This window comes from Podarcis pityusensis, assembly GCF_964106645.2.
Source record: "Podarcis pityusensis genome assembly, chromosome: Z".
In the NCBI taxonomy this organism is placed as follows: Eukaryota; Metazoa; Chordata; class Lepidosauria; order Squamata; family Lacertidae; genus Podarcis; species Podarcis pityusensis.
In genome coordinates, this window is record NC_138044.1 from 12,594,880 (window position 1) to 12,613,919 (window position 19,040).

Below are 19,040 nucleotides of genomic sequence, written 5' to 3' on the forward strand. Positions count from 1 at the left end.
CAGAGGCAAAAGCAAGTAGAATAACCGGCGTGTGCAAAAGTGGAAAATTTCTACACACACACACACACACACACACACACTTCCATCCAGACAAGAAAGAGGCAATATCATAGTTCAATGACATATTCCAGCTAGGCAAAAACATTAAAGGGTAGTGGAGACAGGAAGGGCCTGGAAGGAAGTTATTAAGACCAGCAAAATATGTGTGGAGACTGTATTTGGCTCCTGACCCTGAGGCTCCCCACCCTGACTTCAGGACTAATCATAATTATATCTCACATCTGAACAGTGGGTAGAACTGAAGTCATAGAAGCTGGGTGTGAGTTGTACATTCTCTGACTCCAGTGCGTTCCACTTCTGAAATCAGTGAGCTGCTCTGTGCACATTTCCACGCCCATTTTTCCTCTCCCCAAAATTATAAAAGATCCCCCTGTGGGGTCTCAGGAAAAGCCACAGAGGCCTGTTCTTGTCCTGGTGTTTTGTTTTGGCCTAACTGATGCCATTTTGCTTCTGTGAAAAACTGCCTGCTTTAGAATTTAGGAGGATGAGCCACAAATATGTGAAGACCAGTTAACGTTGCTAGGTGATTTTCAGGAAAACCTCCCTCTGCCAGGCAACTCTCCCCTTCAAGGTATCCAGGAAGGGTGTCCTGTTTTGATTAGCGCAAGGAACCTCAAAAGGGGGGAAAGAAGGGGGGATGCCTATAAAAAGTAAGAAGAAAAGCTGTTTGGTGCGGCTTCATCATCACACTAGTGACTGTGGCTCCCCTGCTGTTTTACTCAGCTGAATAAATGAGTGATTATGGGAATCTCCTCTGTCTATGGCATTTATTGGCTTTTCAGTGACCAAGGCAGCTTGGGCCCAATTAGTTGATACCTAACACCCATCCCTCAACAGCTCCCATCTTGATGCTTGCTTTATATAGTATTTTATTAGTGCCTGATAAGGTAGAGTTACCAGACGTCCCCGGTTCCCGGGGACAGTCCCCGGATTTGCAAATCTGTCCCCGGACAAATTCCGTCCCCAGAATGTCCCCAGATTTGCAGATCTGTCCCCGGGAAACGTGGCAGTGGCAGCCTCAGCAGCCTGGTAGCGCATTTGGTTCTGGCTGGCTTCAGGAGCTGCTCACTGCCGTGGCGCTCGCCATTTTTCCTCTCCGGAAGTCCCCATATGATATGTCTTCTGCACAATACACCATATGGGGACTTCCAGAGAGGAAAAATGGCGGGCACCATGGCCACGAGCAGCTCCTGAAGCCAGCCAGAGGCAAATGAGCTACCAGGCTGGCTCCAGGCTGCTGACTGCCTCTGCCGCCACCACTGCCAAAGGGGAACTGGGGACGTCTAGCGGTACAGATCTCCTGCCCACTTCCCCCTTTGTTTTGACTGATCTAGGAAGGCTCAGGAGTCGCGGGTGGGTGGTGTGCCATTGCCCAGGAGGGGTGCAACGCGTGTGGTTTCTCTGCCAGGCAAGGTGCAGAGTTTTTTTAAAAACTGGGCAATGGCACACCATGTGCCCGTGACTCCCAAGCCTCCCCCAATCTCCTGCCCCCTTCCCCCTCTGACTGATTGAGGGAGACTTGGGGGTTGTGGCCGGCCAGCCATTGCCCAGTTTTTAAAAAACTCTGCGCATTTATGTTTCACAGGGTGCGAAATAAGGGCTTTGCACCTTTATACAATATGCATGTGTGCTTGGGCCCAGGGTCTTTTGCCTCACCATCCCCACTACTGACTCCCTGTTGCTTCTCAGATTCAAAAAAAAAAAAAAAAAAAAAAGTGTCCCTGGTGTTATGTACTGAGTTGAATAGGATCCAAACTGCAGCAGTCTGATTGGTCCTAGAACAATAGGATTCAGAATTAAGCAGTCTGATTGGTCCTAGCACAATGCAGCAGTATGATTGGTTGGCAGGAACCACCCAATCATTCTCCAGATAGAAGCGAATCCACAACCTGATTGGCTTACAGTAGAATTCCGGAATTAGCCAATCATGTGCAGCCCATTGTGTAAATAATGTATATAAAGCAGATACTTTGAGGGGACATTCATTCATTCCTCCTCACCACTATGAGCTGAATAAAGAGCATGAAATCACTTTGCGACTCTGAGTATATTTCACTGGCAACGAGGATGGGATCCCGCTGAGCTGACTGCCACACACAGCACCGCAGCACCACCACCTGCCGCACCACTGCCTCGCACCGTGTATCCAGGCTTCAGCTCCGGGACACAAGGAACTCATAATGGCAACCGACAGCAGCTTCTCGCCATTCAACCCAGCATCCGGAGACTGGGAAGCGTACGCCTCCCGTTTCACCTTCCTCCTAGAAGCCAAAGGGGTCACCGACGAAGAAGACGCCAAGAAGAGGGCGATATTCTTCAGCGTCTGCGGAGAGGAGACGTTTGAAATCGCCAGGGCTCTCCTTGCGCCTGAAGACGTCGCTACTGTTCCATACAAAACAATAATGGAACAGCTGAAGGGGCACTTTTCGCCACAGCCCTCAGTGGTGGCTCGTCGAAATGCCTTCTACGCAAAGCGGCAAGCCCCTGGGGAAACCATAACTGGGTTTGTGACCTCTCTCCGCCAAGCCGCCCGGTTCTGCAACTTCTCAGAGCTGGAGAACATGCTTCGTGACCGCCTCGTCGGTGGCCTGAAGGATGAGAAGCTGCAACTACGCCTCTACGCTAAGAAGGACATAACGTTCCAGGTTGCTCTGGAGGAGGCCCTGGCAACGGAAGCTGCTGAGAGGTCGACGCAAAAGGCATGGCCGAGCCTGCCATCCCAACTGAGGGTCCACCACGAAGACCTCACCGACGACTCAGGATCCGACAGGGAGGAGGTGCACCGAGTACAGCAGCGCACTCAAGCAGCCCACATACCACACCTGCCTCGACGAGAAGGAGGGAACTGCGCAAGCTGCGGGGAAAGTCACGAGAGGAGGACCTGCCGTTTCCGCAACGCAGAGAGCAGGCAGTGCAGAAAATCGGGACACATCGCCCAGGTGTGTCGGGCTCGGCCCACCCGACGCCAGGCATCAGATGACCAATCCAAAAGCCCCAGGTCCCGGGGCCCAACGCACCAAGGCAACTCAACGGAGCTCACGGACTTCCAGGTATACCAATTGCCCCACCCCAACGTAGAGAAAATTTATGTAGAGGTACAGATAGAGGGGGCCCCATGCCGCATGGAGCTTGACACGGGTTCAACTCTATCCATAATCTTGGCAAGGACCTTAAGGAAACTGTGTCCTACTGGGGGTCCCAAACTCAGGCCGGCCCCATTCACCCTCTGGGACTTCCAGAAACGTAAGGTCCCCACAATGGGGGTGGGGACCTTCAGGGTGCAATACCGAGGGCGGACACGGCAACTGGACTTGCTTGTGGTCAAGGGCCCCTACATTAGCTTACTGGGATTGGCATGGTTTGGACCACTGGGGCGAACCACACCAGCTTACAAGTGGACGTGGACGCCATATGCAAGGAATTTCCGGGGGTTTTCGATGGGAAATTGGGACAGTATACGGCCCCCCCCCATTGCTCTACAGCTTGAACCCGCAGTACGACCGGTCAGGCTCAAGGCCCGCTGGGTCCCGTTCGCCCTGAAACCCCGTATAGACGAGGAATTGGACCGGCTCGTGGAGCAAGGAGTGCTGGAGCCGGTGCCTAATGCCCCCTGGGAAACCCCAATCGTCACACCCGTCAAGCCTAATGGTTCTGTCCGCATCTGCGCAGACTACAAATGTACCATAAACAAGGCCCTCACGGCCCATGCATACCCAGTGCCAGTGGTCAGCCATGTCCTTGCCACCCTGGCTGGGTCGAAAATTTTTGGCAAGCTGGACTTGGCCCAAGCATATCAACAGCTGCCAGTAGATGAGGCCACAGCAGAGGCACAGACGATTGTGACGCACAGAGGAGCGTTCAGGGTAAAGGGGCTGCAATTCGGTGTCAGTGTGGCACCAGGCATATTCCAGAATCTAATGGACTCTCTCCTTAAAGGGATTCCTGGTGTCACCCCCTTCTTCGATGATGTGTTGATTGCCGGGCCCACACCAGGAGTTTGAGGACCGCCTCCGCACCGTTCTGCACCGTTTCCAGACGGCAGGTCTCAAGGTGAAGCGGGAAAAATGTCTACTAGGAGTGCCTCAGGTGGACTTTCTGGGATTTATGGTGGACGCAGAAGGGGTCCACCCGACTGGGGACAAGGTACGGGCCATTTGTGATGCCCCAGTGCCCAAGAGCAAGACTGAACTCCAGGCCTTCTTGGGACTATTGAACTTTTACCATTCCTTCCTTCCCCACAAGGCGGCGGTAGCGGAGCCCCTACACAGACTCCTGGACAAGCGGGCCCCTTGGGTGTGGGGCAAGCGCCAGGAGGCCGCATTCCAGGCAGTCAAGGACTTGCTTGTCTTAAACTCGGTCTTGGCACACTTCAACGAGAAACTGCCGGTGGTGCTAGCATGCAACGCCTCACCCTATGGCATCGGCGCAGTCCTGGGACACCAACTCCCGGATGGAAGAGAGGTACCGGTGGCATACTTTTCCCAGACACTCAACGCAACTGAGCGGAACTACTCGCAAATCGACAAGGAGGGTCTGGCAATCGTGAAGGGAGTAAAAACATCCATGATTTCTTGTACGGGCGGCCCTTCACCGTGGTGACTGACCACAAGCCGTTGCTTGGCTTGTTTGCCCCCGAAAAGCAGACCCCCCAAGTGCTGTCTCCTCGCGTCCTCAGGTGGTCAATTTTCCTTGCCAGCTACCAGTATGCACTGATTCACCGCCCTGGGAAGGCGATGGGCCATGCGGACGCCCTCAGCAGGCTACCACTACCAGAAACAGGCCCCAACCCAGCACCTGCACAAGAGGTTATGAGCCTGGAGCTGCTTCCCGACCGCCCCATTCAGGCACAAGAAGTTGCACACCATTCCAAGAAAGATAGGGTCATCTCCCGGGTCCTGGACTGGGTGTGGAGCGGATGGCCCAGCAGCAGCCCTGGGCCAGAACTCGCCGGCTACACAACCCGCAAACATGAACTGTCGGCCCACAAGGGGTGCCTGTTATGGGGAAGCAGGGTCGTTGTTCCCCAGCCCCTCCGCAAAAGGGTCCTCACAGCCCTACACGAGACACACCCAGGGGTAGTAAGAATGAAGGCCCTTGCCAGGAGTTATGTGTGGTGGCCGGGGATCGACGGAGAGATAGAGGCCTGGGTCAAACACTGCCAGGCCTGCCAAGAATCCCGCCCAGATCCCCCAAGGGCCCCAGTCCAGTCCTGGGAGTCCGCCCGAGCACCATGGTCACGCCTGCATGTGGACTTCGCTGGCCCCTTTCAGGGGAAAACAGTCTTCATAGTGGTGGACTCCTACACCAAATGGCTGGAAGTCGCACTGGTACCGTCCACTTCTACGTCCGCAGCCATCCGGGTACTACGCAGGCTGTTTGCAACCCACGGGCTCCCTGACACTCTTGTCTCAGACAACGGGACTGCATTTACGTCAGGAGAATTCCAAACCTTCACAGTGCAGAACGCCATCCGCCACATCCGTTCAGCGCCATTCCACCCTGCCACCAATGGCCAAGCAGAACGCACGGTGCAGACCACCAAGGACACCCTTTGCCGCATGACACAAGGGGATTGGGAGTACCGCCTTGCCACATTCCTTCTAGCACAGCACAGCACCCCCAGCTCAACGACTGGCCGGAGCCCTGCTGAACTGCTAATGGGTCGGCGCCTTGCAATCAGATTGGACCGCCTTCACCCCGATAGAGCTCAGGATGAGGTAGTGGTGGGGGAAGGCAGGAACCCCCGGACCTTCGAGGCCCAGGACCCAGTGTACGCAAATAATTTTGGGGCAGGCCCAGCATGGGTACCCGCCACAGTCACCAGGGTCACTGGCCCCGTGTCGTACGAGGTGCTAACGGATGGGGGGCAATGCTGGCGTCGCCACTGCGACCAGATACGGCGACGATTCCCGGGAGAAAACCAGGAGGAGGACAGGTCAGAGGAGTCCCAAGGGAACAGTGGGGCAGTGAGGCCCATAGAGCAGGAGGGGCCAGCAGGAGAGGCAGAATCAGTAAATACAGAGAGGACCCGCGAGGCCGAAAGGACACCGGAACCAGAACCACGACTGAGCGAGCCGGTTGCGCCAGACCAAACAGCCCCATCACAGCCAGCATCCTTGGAACACGAGCCAGAACCTTAACCCTGGACCAGGGAACACCCCAGGCCGCAACGCACACGTAGGCCGCTGGCGTACCTTGAGGACTATGAATGTGAACTCCCGGGCAGGACTGGAACTTAGAGGGGAGGGGTGTTATGTACTGAGTTGAATAGGATCCAAACTGCAGCAGTCTGATTGGTCCTAGAACAGTAGGATCCAAAATGCAGCAGTCTGATTGGTCCTAGAACAATAGGATTCAGAATGCAGCAGTCTGATTGGTCCTAGAACAATGCAGCAGTATGGTTGGTTGGCAGGAACCACCCAATCATTCTCCAGATAGAAGCGAATCCACAACCTGATTGGCTTACAGTAGAATTCCGGAATTAGCCAATCATGTGCAGCCCATTGTGTAAATAATGTATATAAAGCAGATACTTTGAGGGGACATTCATTCATTCCTCCTCACCACTATGAGCTGAATAAAGAGCATGAAATCACTTTGCAACTCTGAGTATATTTCACCTGGATTCATTGAAAAAAATCTGGTAACCATATGCTAAGGCACATTTTCTCTCTTGGCTTCAGTCTTGGCTTTTGAATATGTTGGGCTGGTAGGAGAGGCTAGCACCTTGAAAGACAACTGGCAGAAAAAGAAGCATACCTGCATCCTCGGCTCTGAGGCTCAGCACCATATGCTTGGGTGAAAAATAATCATTTTGTGATGTATTCACAGAGTTCTGCACACATCAAACAGGTAGTTTAAAGTGTGTGTAGAAAGCAGTTTTCTTTCTAGGCAAAGAAGAGCCAAGCACATTACGGTAATCTGAATTGGTTCTGCAGTTATTGTGTTTGTAGCACCATTAAGGCCTTTCAGTGGCACTTGCAAAAAGGCTGGAGATATAACATGGTGTGTTAGAGAGGGATTGTGTACTGCAAGGAGCAGGACACACACCCCTTCTCCCATTTGGGGCTGTAATCTGCACAGCTGGCAATAGTGGTGGGTGGGACAAGAGCAGATGGTAGCCAGAACCTCCCATCCCATTCTCTCTTTCTTACCCCAAATCAGCTTTCCCCTTGCCCAAAATAATTACCCAGCCAGATTATCTGACTGGGCATTCTTAAAGTAGGCTTTGACCACCAGGTGGCTTCCCCAAGGTTTTGTTGGACAACTGGCTGCCATACTGTCTGAGGCTAATGGGAGTTGTAGTTCAGAGCGTCTGGAAGGCATCAAATTGGCAAAGCTCCTTTGAAAGTTTAAAGCAAGGATTCAGATACGCATCTGAATACCTTGCTGGAAAACAACAGGAATATGTTGTGCCCATATTTGCCTTCAGGGCTCCCCATAGATATCTGTGTAGCCACTGTGGGAATGCAGGATGCTAGACTAAGGGGGACTTTGGTCTGGATACCATGGTTTGTCTCATGCGTTTTTATTGTTAAGCAACAAATCAGTTCACAGAAGGGATGACTGAAGGCTGTTTACTTTCCACATGGCACATTTCACAACAGCCAGTAGTTTGATGTTAAATTGTTGCTGTAACATCCAGCTGTTGTTTGCCGCTCTTATTTCCCCTTGAATGAGAAGTAGTGTGTGGGACCCCAGCATAGAGCGTAACTCTCGTATCCTGTTGAGCAGAAGTAATTTGTATGAGGACTGCATAGTGACACAACAGGCTTATAAAAGTTTTAACTGTCATGCTTTCTTCCATCAAATTATGGGAATTCTAGTTTGTGAGAAGACTGATACATCTCCATTAAAGATCCCCGTCACTGCAGAACTATAGCTCTCAGGATTCCTTGGGCTTGGGCACATCCAGGAGGGGGAAGGGGGCAGCTGCCCCCACAGATCAAGTAAAGCAATAAAAATGCTTAATTAACTGAGGTTCTGCCCCCCCCCATAAATTCTGGCTACACCTATGCCTTGGGAAGATGGAATGACTGTTAAACCTATTTAATTATGTGGCATAGATATATATATATGTATATAACACTGCTTTTTTTCAAAGGTAGAATTACCTCTGTTTTATCCTGCAGAGCGTTAACAACAACAGCTAGGAGGAAGATGTGCACATTAGTGGCATTAAGCCAAATTTAACTTCTCTTAGAATCATAGAATTATAGAATCTTAGAGTCATAGAATCTTCATTTGTTGTTATATTTTATAGGTATACAGGCTTCACAGGTTCTTCCTGAAGGCAGCTGAGCAAGTTGAGGAAGTCTGTGCTCAAGTAACCCTAGGACAGCTCTCTCATCTTCTGCCTGGATGAATGCTAGGAAGTTGAATGGCAGGATATGGTGCAATACTATGAAACTGTGGGGTGACTCATACTATGTACATTTATTCAGATATTAGTCCCACTGGGTGGTATCTGACTTAAGTCAGAAAAGACCAATTGAAATAAATGTCTGCTGACTTCTGTAGGTTTACTCTGAGCATGGCTTAGGCTTCCAGACGGTTGCTGTTTTCAGGTGGGATGCAATCAGATACTGGCAAATTTATGTATTTATTTATTTGATTTATATCCTGCTTTTCCTTCAAGGAGCTCAAAGTGGCATACATGGTTTCCCCGCTCCTGGTTCTATTCTCGCAACAACGCTGTGAGGTAGGTTAAGCTAAGAGACAGTGAATGGCCCAATCATCCAGTGAGCTTCATGGATGAAGGGGATTTGAACCCTGGTCTAAGTAAAGGTAAAGGTACCCCTGACCATTAGGTCCAGTCGTGACCGACTCTGGGGTTGTGCGCTCATCTCACTCTATAGGCCGAGGGAGCCGGCGTTTGTCTGCAGACAGCTTCCGGGTCATGTGGCCAGCATGACAAAGCCACTTCTGGTGAACCAAAGCAGCACACGGAAACGCCATTTACTTGGTCTACCAGGTCCTAATTCAATACTAACCACTGCACCACACTAGCTTTAAATCCAGGTTGTACAACTGAAGTTGATTTGGTGCTTTTGTGCAACAAACCTGCTTCCCCAATCCCATCAGAATTTTTATAATAAGTGACAGGAAAACGCACTGGAAAGTGATGGATAATAATTGCTTGATGAAGTATCTCTGCAAACAATCAGAATAGAAGTTCTAGAAAAGATGGTGTGACTGTTGTCTACCCTCCCCACAAATTTTGTGCAAATAAAAAAAGAGCAAAGTGACCCTAATTGGATACCACCCATAGTGTGCAAAACTAAGTGTATTTAAGATTCAAAAGCTCAACCTGAACAATATCCCTTCAGTGGATGGTTATGTCTGGTTTTTCCCCATGGGGACTCTCAGTTGGACATTCTATGCCAGGGATGCCCAAACTTTTTTCAAAGAGGGCCATATTTGATGAAGTGAACATGTGTGAAGGCCGACTTTTTTTCGATTTTACCCCAAAGTTGTTGAGCTTTTTTAACAATTGTTGAGCTTTTTTTTTAGGATTTGACCCCAATGAATAAACTGCCACAGGGGCCGGATAAAAACAGACTTTGGACGTGCCTGTGAATGCTTCATGTAAAAAATCATGTGTGACTACTGCACATGTGTGTGTGTGTGTGTGTGGAGGATCTTCTTTGTCTTATCTACCTCTATGCAGTGACATAAAGAAGAAAGATTATCTTACCCATCAAAAGAGTTTATTTGTTGCCAGCAAATATGGACCCTGGCAAGCTAGTACTTGATATAATGGTTTGAAGAGTTTTTCCTTTGCATTAATTATTGTCAGAAGCAGGGGCACGCCTACAACTGGAGTTGCTACACCTGTGACTAAGAGGGAAATTGCAAGTTGATTTTTTCCCTAGTCACGAAAGCTTATGCAATTTTGAATATTTCCCAACACCTTATACCTTCAAGCTATTGCACTGTTTTTATGAGGCTGCCATTCTCATGAACAGTTATGCCACTTTCAGACAACCTGTTAATTGAGCACTCACATTGATTTGGAAGTTTGCAGGAAGGCTAGACAACCCAGGCCAGGCATAGGCAAACTTGGCCCTCCAGATGTTTTGGGACTACAATTCCCACCATCCCTGACCACTGGTCCTGTTAACTAGGGATGATGGGAGTTATATTCCCAAAACATCTGGAGGGCCAAGTTTGCCTATGCCTGACATAGGCTATTTATTGAACATGCATTTTGATTTCTTTGCAGGGACATTAAGCAACACTGAGTCAAGCAAGTGTAAGCCCACACTTTCCATTTAATTTTCCTGTCACTTTTCTTATTGCAATAAGTCCATTTTGGGTGGGATGGGGAACAGGTTTGTTTGCAGTATTCTGGTGAAAAGAAAGAACGTAAGAAGAGCTTGCTAGATCAGGCAAGTGGCTAATTTAGTCCAGCACCCTCTTCTCACAGTGGCCAACCAGATGCCTCAATGGGAAACCTGCAAGCAGGACCTGAGCACAGGAGCACGCTCCGCTTCTGCAGTTTCCAGCAATTGGAATTAAGAACTAGAGGCAGAGAATGCCTATCATGGCTAGTAGCCATGGATATGCCTTTCCTCCATGAAATTGTCTAATAAGCCATCTAAGTTGGTGGCCATCACTGCCGCATGTGGGAGTGAGTTCCATAATAGTCAATTTCTTTTATTTCCTGAATCTTCCAACATTCAGCTTCATCGGATGCCCACAAATTATGGCATTACAAGAAACAGAGAAAAGCACTCTCTATTCACTTTCTACATGCCATGCATAATGTTATAAACTGTCAGTTTGCATTTCTTAGTGCAGAAAGTATAGATCTGATGTATAGAGATCTTTCCTATTCTCCTTAATACACGAGGATTCTGGAAGCTACTCTGTGTGACAGAAGCAAGCAGAGGGGTTAATGATTGGGTTATACCTTCTAGGAAGCTGGTTTGAACTAGTTCTCTTATCTCTTCCAATTAAGGGCATGCTGACTATAGAATGCTTAGTGTTAAGGTTTAGTCTTAAGTTTTTGTAAGTGCTGCAACTGGATTTTTATGGACTGTGCCAATCCTGAATGTACAGTATTTGGACTTGTGACAATTATGCTCATTTGCCTTCAGCACAAGTAAAGCTCTACTGGATAAAATATTGCCTCTGGTCTATTTTTGGAAACTCTGCTACTACGAGTTTGTTTTTCCTTCACACGTACAACATAAATGTGTCACCACTTCCTGGCCTTTTCCCTAATCAGAAAGTCCCAAATACTGCAACTGTTGCTGGAGGCCTCCCAATCACTGTTGATGTGGAACCTGAATTTACAGTCACACGGCTGGATCCCACCAAAAAAGAGCAGCAGTCTGTTGGTTACAAGGGGATGGTGCTAGTATTGTTGTAGGGCAAATCCGCTGTTTCACTAGTACCATTAACTATTCGTGAATCGGGCTGAAGAAAGAGTCTGTATTTAGGCTCCCCATTTTCTCCTACATTGAATAAACTGTGTTACAACACCATATAACACAGTTTGTCTGCTTAATTATATACTCCCTATTTTGTCTGGGAAACTCAAGGGATGAAAACGAGGTTCCAACGTTATACCCTCACAATAACCCTGTGAGGTAGGCTAGGCTGAAGCAGAATGACAGGTCTATCCTCGGCCACTGTGCTGCATGGCCTACAGAATAAGGCAGCCAGCATCTCCCCCAGTCCTAGTCTGACACTTTAACCGGTGCAAAGCAGCCTTCAGTACTGCCTACGAGACATTGTGGCAGCCATAGGCACAGCAACCCATGCCTTTTTCTGCCCCCGCCTATAACAGGCTGCTAGGCCTCGTAACCATAGAAACTTCCAGAAAGAGCCAACCCTTCCTGCCTAGAGATTTTTCAACATGACGCCCAATTCCAGCCAATGAGCTCGCTCCGCTTGGCTCATGCAGCAGCCCTTGATTGGACTGCAACACCGGTAGGACGGCCCAATGAGGCTCGAGGACGGCCGAGAGGAAAGAGAAGGGGTGGGGAAGGAAAGCGACACAACCAAGCCTGACGGAGCGGTGCGCGACGGGGGCCTGACGTCACAAACGGAGCGGACCTATCGGCTCCGGCCAGCTTGGTGGCAAGCGACCAATCGGGAGGCTCCAGCGAGAGAAAATGGGCCAATAGTGCGACTCCACGCAAGGCCACGGGAAGGTATATAAGAGCCGAGGGCTACATCTGGGCCAGACCGTGATCTTTGAGTGAGAAAATCACAGTTCAGATCGTTGCGTTCGTCGGATAGAGCGTGAGGCGACCGCGAGGTCCTGTTACCTAATACAGGTAAGGCTCGGGGTGGCCTAGTGCTTGAGCGGAGGAGGGGGCGGGGGCCGGGGCCTAACGAGAAGGGGAGGGCGGCGTCTCCAAATCTATCGGGCCTTGTGGGGTCCCCCTTGCCCTCAAAATGCCACTTCGTTCTCAGTTATCCAGGTTCCCATTGAGAAAAATCTTATTGCGGCTCACGGTCCAAAGCGCGCCATTTTTATTCCCATTTCCTGCCAGTTCCATATTCCCCTTGGTGGTGGTGGGGTGGCTATTGCAATGATTACAGTATTTGGCTTGCATGAATGAATAAAAGTATTTGGCTTGCATGAATGAATAAAATACCGCAGAATAGGAAAAGAGGTTTGTGCGGGGTATTCTTTTTCGTTCCCCTTGCTCATTATCGGGGAGAGGGGATTTATCCAAAAAGCAGAACTTGCTAGACGTCTCTCTATGGTGTTTGTTTTGTATATTGATAACCTTTGCCGGTTTGGGGTAAATGGTAGTGGCTGGGTTTCTGGTGGTGAGTACAGCGACTACTCCCTTCTCCCACTTTTTACGATGGTTTTCTTATGAGAATGGGTGAAGGCAAAACAGCTGTGGTTGTCGTGAACAATGTTAATTATTTGATTTGAGGCTGCTACTCGTTTTACAGTGGCTCCGTATTCCAAAAAATGGGAGGGGGGAGCAGGCTATCTCTGGCACTGGATTACCAATTTACTCTTTGCCTTTAATGTTGGGGTTGTCTGAACTAAAGTTAAGAGTTTGGTAGCCCTTTTTTGATGTGTTACGTTTTGCAGCTTTTACACACTGCCTTTCCACATGATTTTTCTCAATGAATGTCTGTAGAATTTAGCACAGTGTGTGGGTTCACATTCATGTTTAAGTATCATGACAGCTACATATTTTCTTAACCCCTTGGCTGCCTTTTCCTTGAACAGAAAAGTTTCTTTTCTATAGGATTTAGGGTGTTTTCCTTGAGCTGCCTGCCCTCCCAGCCTTTGCTAATGATATGTGGGACCAGTAATACTTACTCTGTAAATCTGCCCCTATTTCTGTTAAATGGCCATCATAGTATTGTCTTTTTGCTCATAGTATTGCCACTGATGATTGATTTTACTTATTACAGGGTTTTTTTCCTCCCTGATTGTGAATACTTGGTACAAGGGCAAAATGAAGTATGCGCTTGTCTGCCTGTTGCTCATTGGCAGTGTATTTGCTGCTGATGACGACGACAAAAAGGAAGATGTGGGGACTGTGGTTGGCATTGATCTGGGAACCACATATTCCTGGTAAGTAAAAGAAGGGTGCCTATTTGATTGAGTGGCTTCTGGGTGTCTTGAATAGCTTATGGCCACTGCACCAAAATATGGCCAAGATTTGATGCAGTGTTGTGAACCGTCATTCTGCATTAGTGTATACAAATTAATTGTACTGTACTACTATTTTAATGCACTTGGTACAAGTCAGGGGAGAAACAATACGATAGCTATTCAGCTCAATTTTGATTCAGTGTAGTCTTACAGCTAAAAGCTTGAGTACTGGCCAGAAACATTAGTTTAGCCCAGAGGATACAACTAGCTTACTTGTTGCACCTCCTCACAGGGCTCAGATTTTTGGCTTGATGTGCTTGATTTTCTCCTGTTTGCTGTTGGTTTTATGTGAATTCTGTTTTGTTTTTTTGTTGGTGTTCATTTTTTCTTGGTTGTGTTAATGCATTTTAATGTACTGTATCTTAGGTGTATTATATTTTGTGAACCACCCAGAAGGCTTTAAATAATACATATATTTTAAAAAGTAACTTCCATTCTCTTTTACAGTGTTGGTGTTTTCAAGAATGGGCGTGTGGAGATAATTGCTAATGACCAGGGTAACAGAATCACACCCTCCTATGTGGCCTTCACACCAGAGGGGGAACGTCTTATAGGTGATGCAGCAAAGAACCAGCTGACTTCAAACCCTGAGAATACTGTATTTGATGCCAAACGCCTCATTGGTAGAACATGGAATGATCCTTCTGTGCAGCAGGATATAAAATATCTACCTTTCAAGGTACTCATTTTGTGCCTTTTATGTTATGGTATATATAAAGTACATTGAACACCTTTTGGTGTGAAATTTGAACCCAACATGTCCCCAATCATAGCACTGTCTTAGAGACACTAGGTTACTAAGCAATGTATGAAGTGTTTTTCCAGTCCACACGACTTATGGCACTGCTTTCACTCTGCTTAAGATACCAGCATCCAAGCATGGGTCATTCTGCATCTGGCAACCCGATGGGCAGGTTGTTTGGTCCTGCCGCTTCTTCAATGGAACCTCTTTAAGTCCACCACAATATTAATATTGTAGATGGTGTGCTTTTGGTTTGTAACCATGTCCACTTGTACTTGTCTTTACAGGTCATTGAAAAGAAGTCCAAGCCCCATATTCAGGTTGATATTGGAGGTGGCCAAATGAAGACCTTTGCCCCAGAAGAAATTTCAGCAATGGTTCTGACTAAAATGAAGGAGACTGCTGAGGCCTACTTGGGAAAGAAGGTAAGATGATGTTTCCGCTGGAGCACACTAGCGAAAAGAATAGGCACTGAGGGGAGCCTTTGTGAATCTACCGTGTATGGAGATTGGCCAGTGGTTGGTCTAATCTTTTACTGCTTACTCTAGTTAGCAGCAGGTCTCGATGCCTTTCTGGTCTAGAGATCATTCTAAACTAGCTTGAACATGTAATATTCTACTTACAATGTAAGTGCTCTGCCACTGAGCTTTGATGCCTCCTAACAGGCCTGGCTGCTTGTACACGAGGAGTCCCTGCTTTTTTGGTTCCCCAGGACATAAAATGGATGGGGGTGGTAGAATTGTTCTCCAAGCTGAGAAGGCCAATCTGTAACCTTCTGGATGTGTTTTAATTCTAATTTCCAATATCCCTGACAGTTGACAATGCTGGATGGGGCTGATGAGAGCCTTGCAGCATCTAGAGGGCAGCAGGCAATCCACTCCTCTAAATAGTCTTGAAAGGTGCATTATAGACAATCGGGCTCCCCACCCCCCAAAAAAACCCTTTATTAGATCTTAATTTGGAAACAGCAATCAGAATTACTCTCATTCTTCTCCAGGTCACCCATGCTGTTGTCACTGTGCCAGCTTATTTCAACGATGCCCAGCGTCAGGCTACAAAGGATGCTGGTACTATTGCAGGGCTGAATGTCATGAGAATAATCAATGAGCCGTAAGTAGGGTTTTAATAGTCTTCTGCAAGTATTTGGAGTTTGTGTGGGCTTTTCTCACATTTACCAAACTAACAAGTTGCTCTTTCTTACAGGACTGCTGCTGCTATTGCTTATGGCCTAGACAAGAGGGAGGGCGAGAAGAACATCCTTGTCTTTGATTTGGGTGGTGGAACCTTTGATGTCTCCCTCCTCACAATTGATAATGGTGTATTTGAAGTTGTGGCAACCAATGGAGACACTCACCTGGGTGGGGAAGACTTTGACCAGCGTGTAATGGAACACTTCATCAAGCTCTACAAGAAGAAAACTGGAAAGGATGTTCGGAAGGACAACAGAGCTGTTCAGAAGCTTCGTCGAGAAGTTGAAAAGGCCAAAAGAGCGCTTTCTTCTCAACACCAATCTAGAATTGAGATTGAATCCTTCTTTGAAGGAGAAGACTTCTCTGAAACCTTGACAAGAGCAAAATTTGAAGAACTGAACATGGTAGGTATCTTGAATTTTAAAATAGGTTGTTTCTAATAAAATGGCTCTACTATTTGGAGCAATTGCTGTACACAAAACATAAAATTGGGAGAGAAGTAAGATTATAGTAACGTAATAACATGTAGTACATGCGCGTCATGGGAAAAATAAGGTGGTGCCCTCCTGTGTGAAACTCCCAAGTTATAAGGGAAAAATAAGGTGGTGCCACTCCCAAGACACTATGCTGGTCAAACTGCACCAACAGCAGAGAATAAATTGGTTCCCTAATGGCTTGAGTCAAAATTGCTTGCCCTCTAAAAGATAGCAATGACTGATCTTTGTAGATTCTCCTGTTAAAGAAAAATGAGATATTAAGAGTAGGCCCATCTGATCTCAAATAGCATCATACATGGGCATCTTGGGGGCGGGATGTATCTGATAATTTGGTGACTGTATCATCTTGTGGCCTTGTTCTGTGATTGCCTTTCCACATCAATTAAGTGATTTTAAATTCTGCTTGTAGGATCTCTTCCGTTCCACCATGAAACCTGTCCAGAAAGTCCTAGAGGATGCAGACCTAAAGAAGTCTGACATTGATGAAATTGTGCTTGTTGGTGGCTCTACTCGCATCCCCAAGATACAGCAGCTTGTGAAAGAATTTTTCAATGGCAAGGAACCCTCTCGTGGAATCAATCCTGATGAAGCTGTAGCTTATGGTGCTGCTGTGCAGGCTGGTGTACTCTCTGGGGATCAAGATACTGGTAAGTCTGAGTGACTTAAATGCTGCATGAGGTGTTGGGCAGATTAGCCTGTACAAGTGAAAAGCTTCCAGTCAGCCTCATAACTGTTAGGAATGGAAGATCTTTGTCTTTGCTGGCTGTCAAGTTTGTCACTACAGCTAGATAAATTATGGTGATGCTTCATCACTTAAAACCTCCTTTTCATTCTTAGGGGATCTGGTGCTGCTTGATGTGTGTCCTCTGACCTTGGGCATTGAGACTGTTGGTGGAGTAATGACCAAACTTATCCCAAGGAACACTGTTGTCCCCACCAAGAAATCACAGATCTTCTCCACAGCTTCAGATAACCAGCCAACTGTGACAATTAAGGTTTATGAAGGTAAGTGGCCAACCAACATCATTTGGTTTGGAAACTTTTAGAGTTTTTTGTCTTCTGGGCAGTAAAGAGTAAAAGGTGACTCCAACACAGCTTAATTTTGCAATGCATGTTTCCACATTTGTGAGGTTCCTTAACATGCTTGGAGTATCACTAGTTGTTGATTATTAATAGAAACACAAGTGAGATGCCTTTAAAAAATGATAATCTTGTACTTGCATGATTACCAGAGTATAATCTGAGTGATTTCATGTGAAATGAAATTTCCCCCCCTGTAGGAGAACGTCCTCTTACAAAGGATAATCATCTCTTGGGAACTTTCGATCTGACCGGAATCCCTCCTGCTCCCCGTGGTGTCCCTCAGATTGAAGTTACCTTTGAAATAGATGTGAACGGAATCCTTCGTGTTACGGCTGAGGACAAGGGCACAGGCAACAAAAATAAGATCACCATCACCAATGACCAGAATCGTCTTACTCCAGAAGAAATTGAGAGGATGGTCAATGATGCAGAGAAGTTTGCTGAGGAAGACAAAAAGCTGAAAGAGCGGATTGATGCTAGGAATGAGCTGGAAAGTTATGCCTACTCACTGAAAAACCAGATTGGAGATAAGGAGAAGCTTGGTGGCAAGTTGTCATCTGAAGACAAAGAAACAATAGAGAAGGCTGTAGAGGAAAAGATTGAGTGGCTAGAGAGTCACCAAGATAGTGACATCGAGGAATTCAAAGCCCAAAAGAAGGAACTGGAAGAGGTGGTGCAACCAATTGTGGGCAAGTTGTATGGTAGCGCAGGCCCACCCCCTACCGAGGAAGAAGCAGCAGGAGGAGATAAGGATGAATTGTAGACATCAGTTTCCTAGATGTTGATGCTGTAAATATTGGACTTTGAACTTTTGTTTAAACTATTTGAACTCTAGATTTGGAATGTGATCTGAATCTTCACATTGGGTGGAGTTGGAAATGCTAGCCCAAAAGTGGCTGTATACTGCTTTTCATTAGCAGTTGATAAATGTCCAGCAGGGGGGTGGGCAACCTGACACGGGGAGTGGGTGAAGTATTGAAACCATTCTATTTAACAAGTTGGGTTGTGTGTGTTATGTGGAGAATTTTTCTACTCTCCAAGTGACAACAATAAATTTGTTACTTACACTGGATCTGGGTCTATTTGATCTTTGTAACACAAATGCTTATAGGAACTAAGAACACACCAGGACCAGAGCTACGGTTCTGTCTGCATGCTTCTTGGGTCTGACCCCCTCAGAGCAGAATACAATTGGGCGAAGAATTATTCCCATGCATGTCTGCTAGGTGGTAACAGGCCATTGGGTGATGACTTGGCATATGTGGACAAGCCACAGAAACATTAGAATCAGAATTGTTACAGTTGCAAGATACCCTCAGGGTCATCTAGTGCAGTGTTTTTCAACCTTTTTTGGGCAAAGGCACACTTGTTTCATGAAAAAAATCACGAGGCACACCACCATTAGAAAATGTTAAAAAATTTAACTCTGTGCCTATATTGACTATATATAAAGTAATTCTCTTGAATAGGAATCAAATAAACACAAAGAAAGTATTTTATAATTACTTTATTATGAAATAGTAAACAGAAATATGAAAAACTATAAAATACTTTATTCAGTGCGCAACCTGGGCCTGTTTGGCTGAACACAAAGCTGATATTCTGGCTGGAATCGAAGAAAGACGCACGTAGCTCTTCGTCAACAGCTCTCAGTCTCTCTCTGTATTTAGTTTTTATAGCAATCATGCTTGAAAAGCTCATCTCACACAGATATGTAGTGGAAAATGGGAGCAATGTCAAAATAGCTTTGTTTGCCAGAAGGGGGAACTCCTTGGCAGTATCCAACCAAAAACTGTCCAAAGGTAGATCAGCAAATCTTAGCTTGA

The 19,040-nt window shown here is 47.0% G+C and overlaps 1 protein-coding gene and 1 long non-coding RNA gene across 3 annotated transcripts; one reads left to right on the forward strand and one right to left on the reverse strand.

Annotated features, from left to right (window-relative positions):
* Positions 1-7,586: 7,586 nt before the first annotated feature.
* LOC308468174 lies at positions 7,587-12,063 on the reverse strand. Its single transcript, XR_013981509.1, has 3 exons — positions 9,023-12,063; positions 8,175-8,832; positions 7,587-7,783 (listed from the first exon to the last, which is right to left on the reverse strand). It is a non-coding gene; the product is annotated as an uncharacterized lncRNA (long non-coding RNA).
* A 157-nt stretch (positions 12,064-12,220) lies between these two features.
* On the forward strand, positions 12,221-18,286 carry HSPA5 (heat shock protein family A (Hsp70) member 5). Of its 2 annotated transcripts, none has more exons than XM_080990139.1 (9): positions 12,221-12,350; positions 13,459-13,621; positions 14,150-14,381; positions 14,732-14,869; positions 15,442-15,554; positions 15,648-16,038; positions 16,541-16,778; positions 16,969-17,136; positions 17,412-18,286. In XM_080990139.1, exons 2-9 carry the CDS (start codon positions 13,503-13,505, stop codon positions 17,975-17,977), a joined length of 1,965 nt encoding a protein of 654 aa, XP_080846265.1. In that variant the 5' UTR covers positions 12,221-12,350; positions 13,459-13,502; the 3' UTR covers positions 17,978-18,286. The 2 variants fall into 2 exon arrangements, with proteins under 2 accessions (XP_080846265.1, XP_080846266.1); XM_080990140.1 differs by having other exon boundaries at positions 12,261-12,339; positions 13,457-13,621.
* Positions 18,287-19,040: the final 754 nt, after the last annotated feature.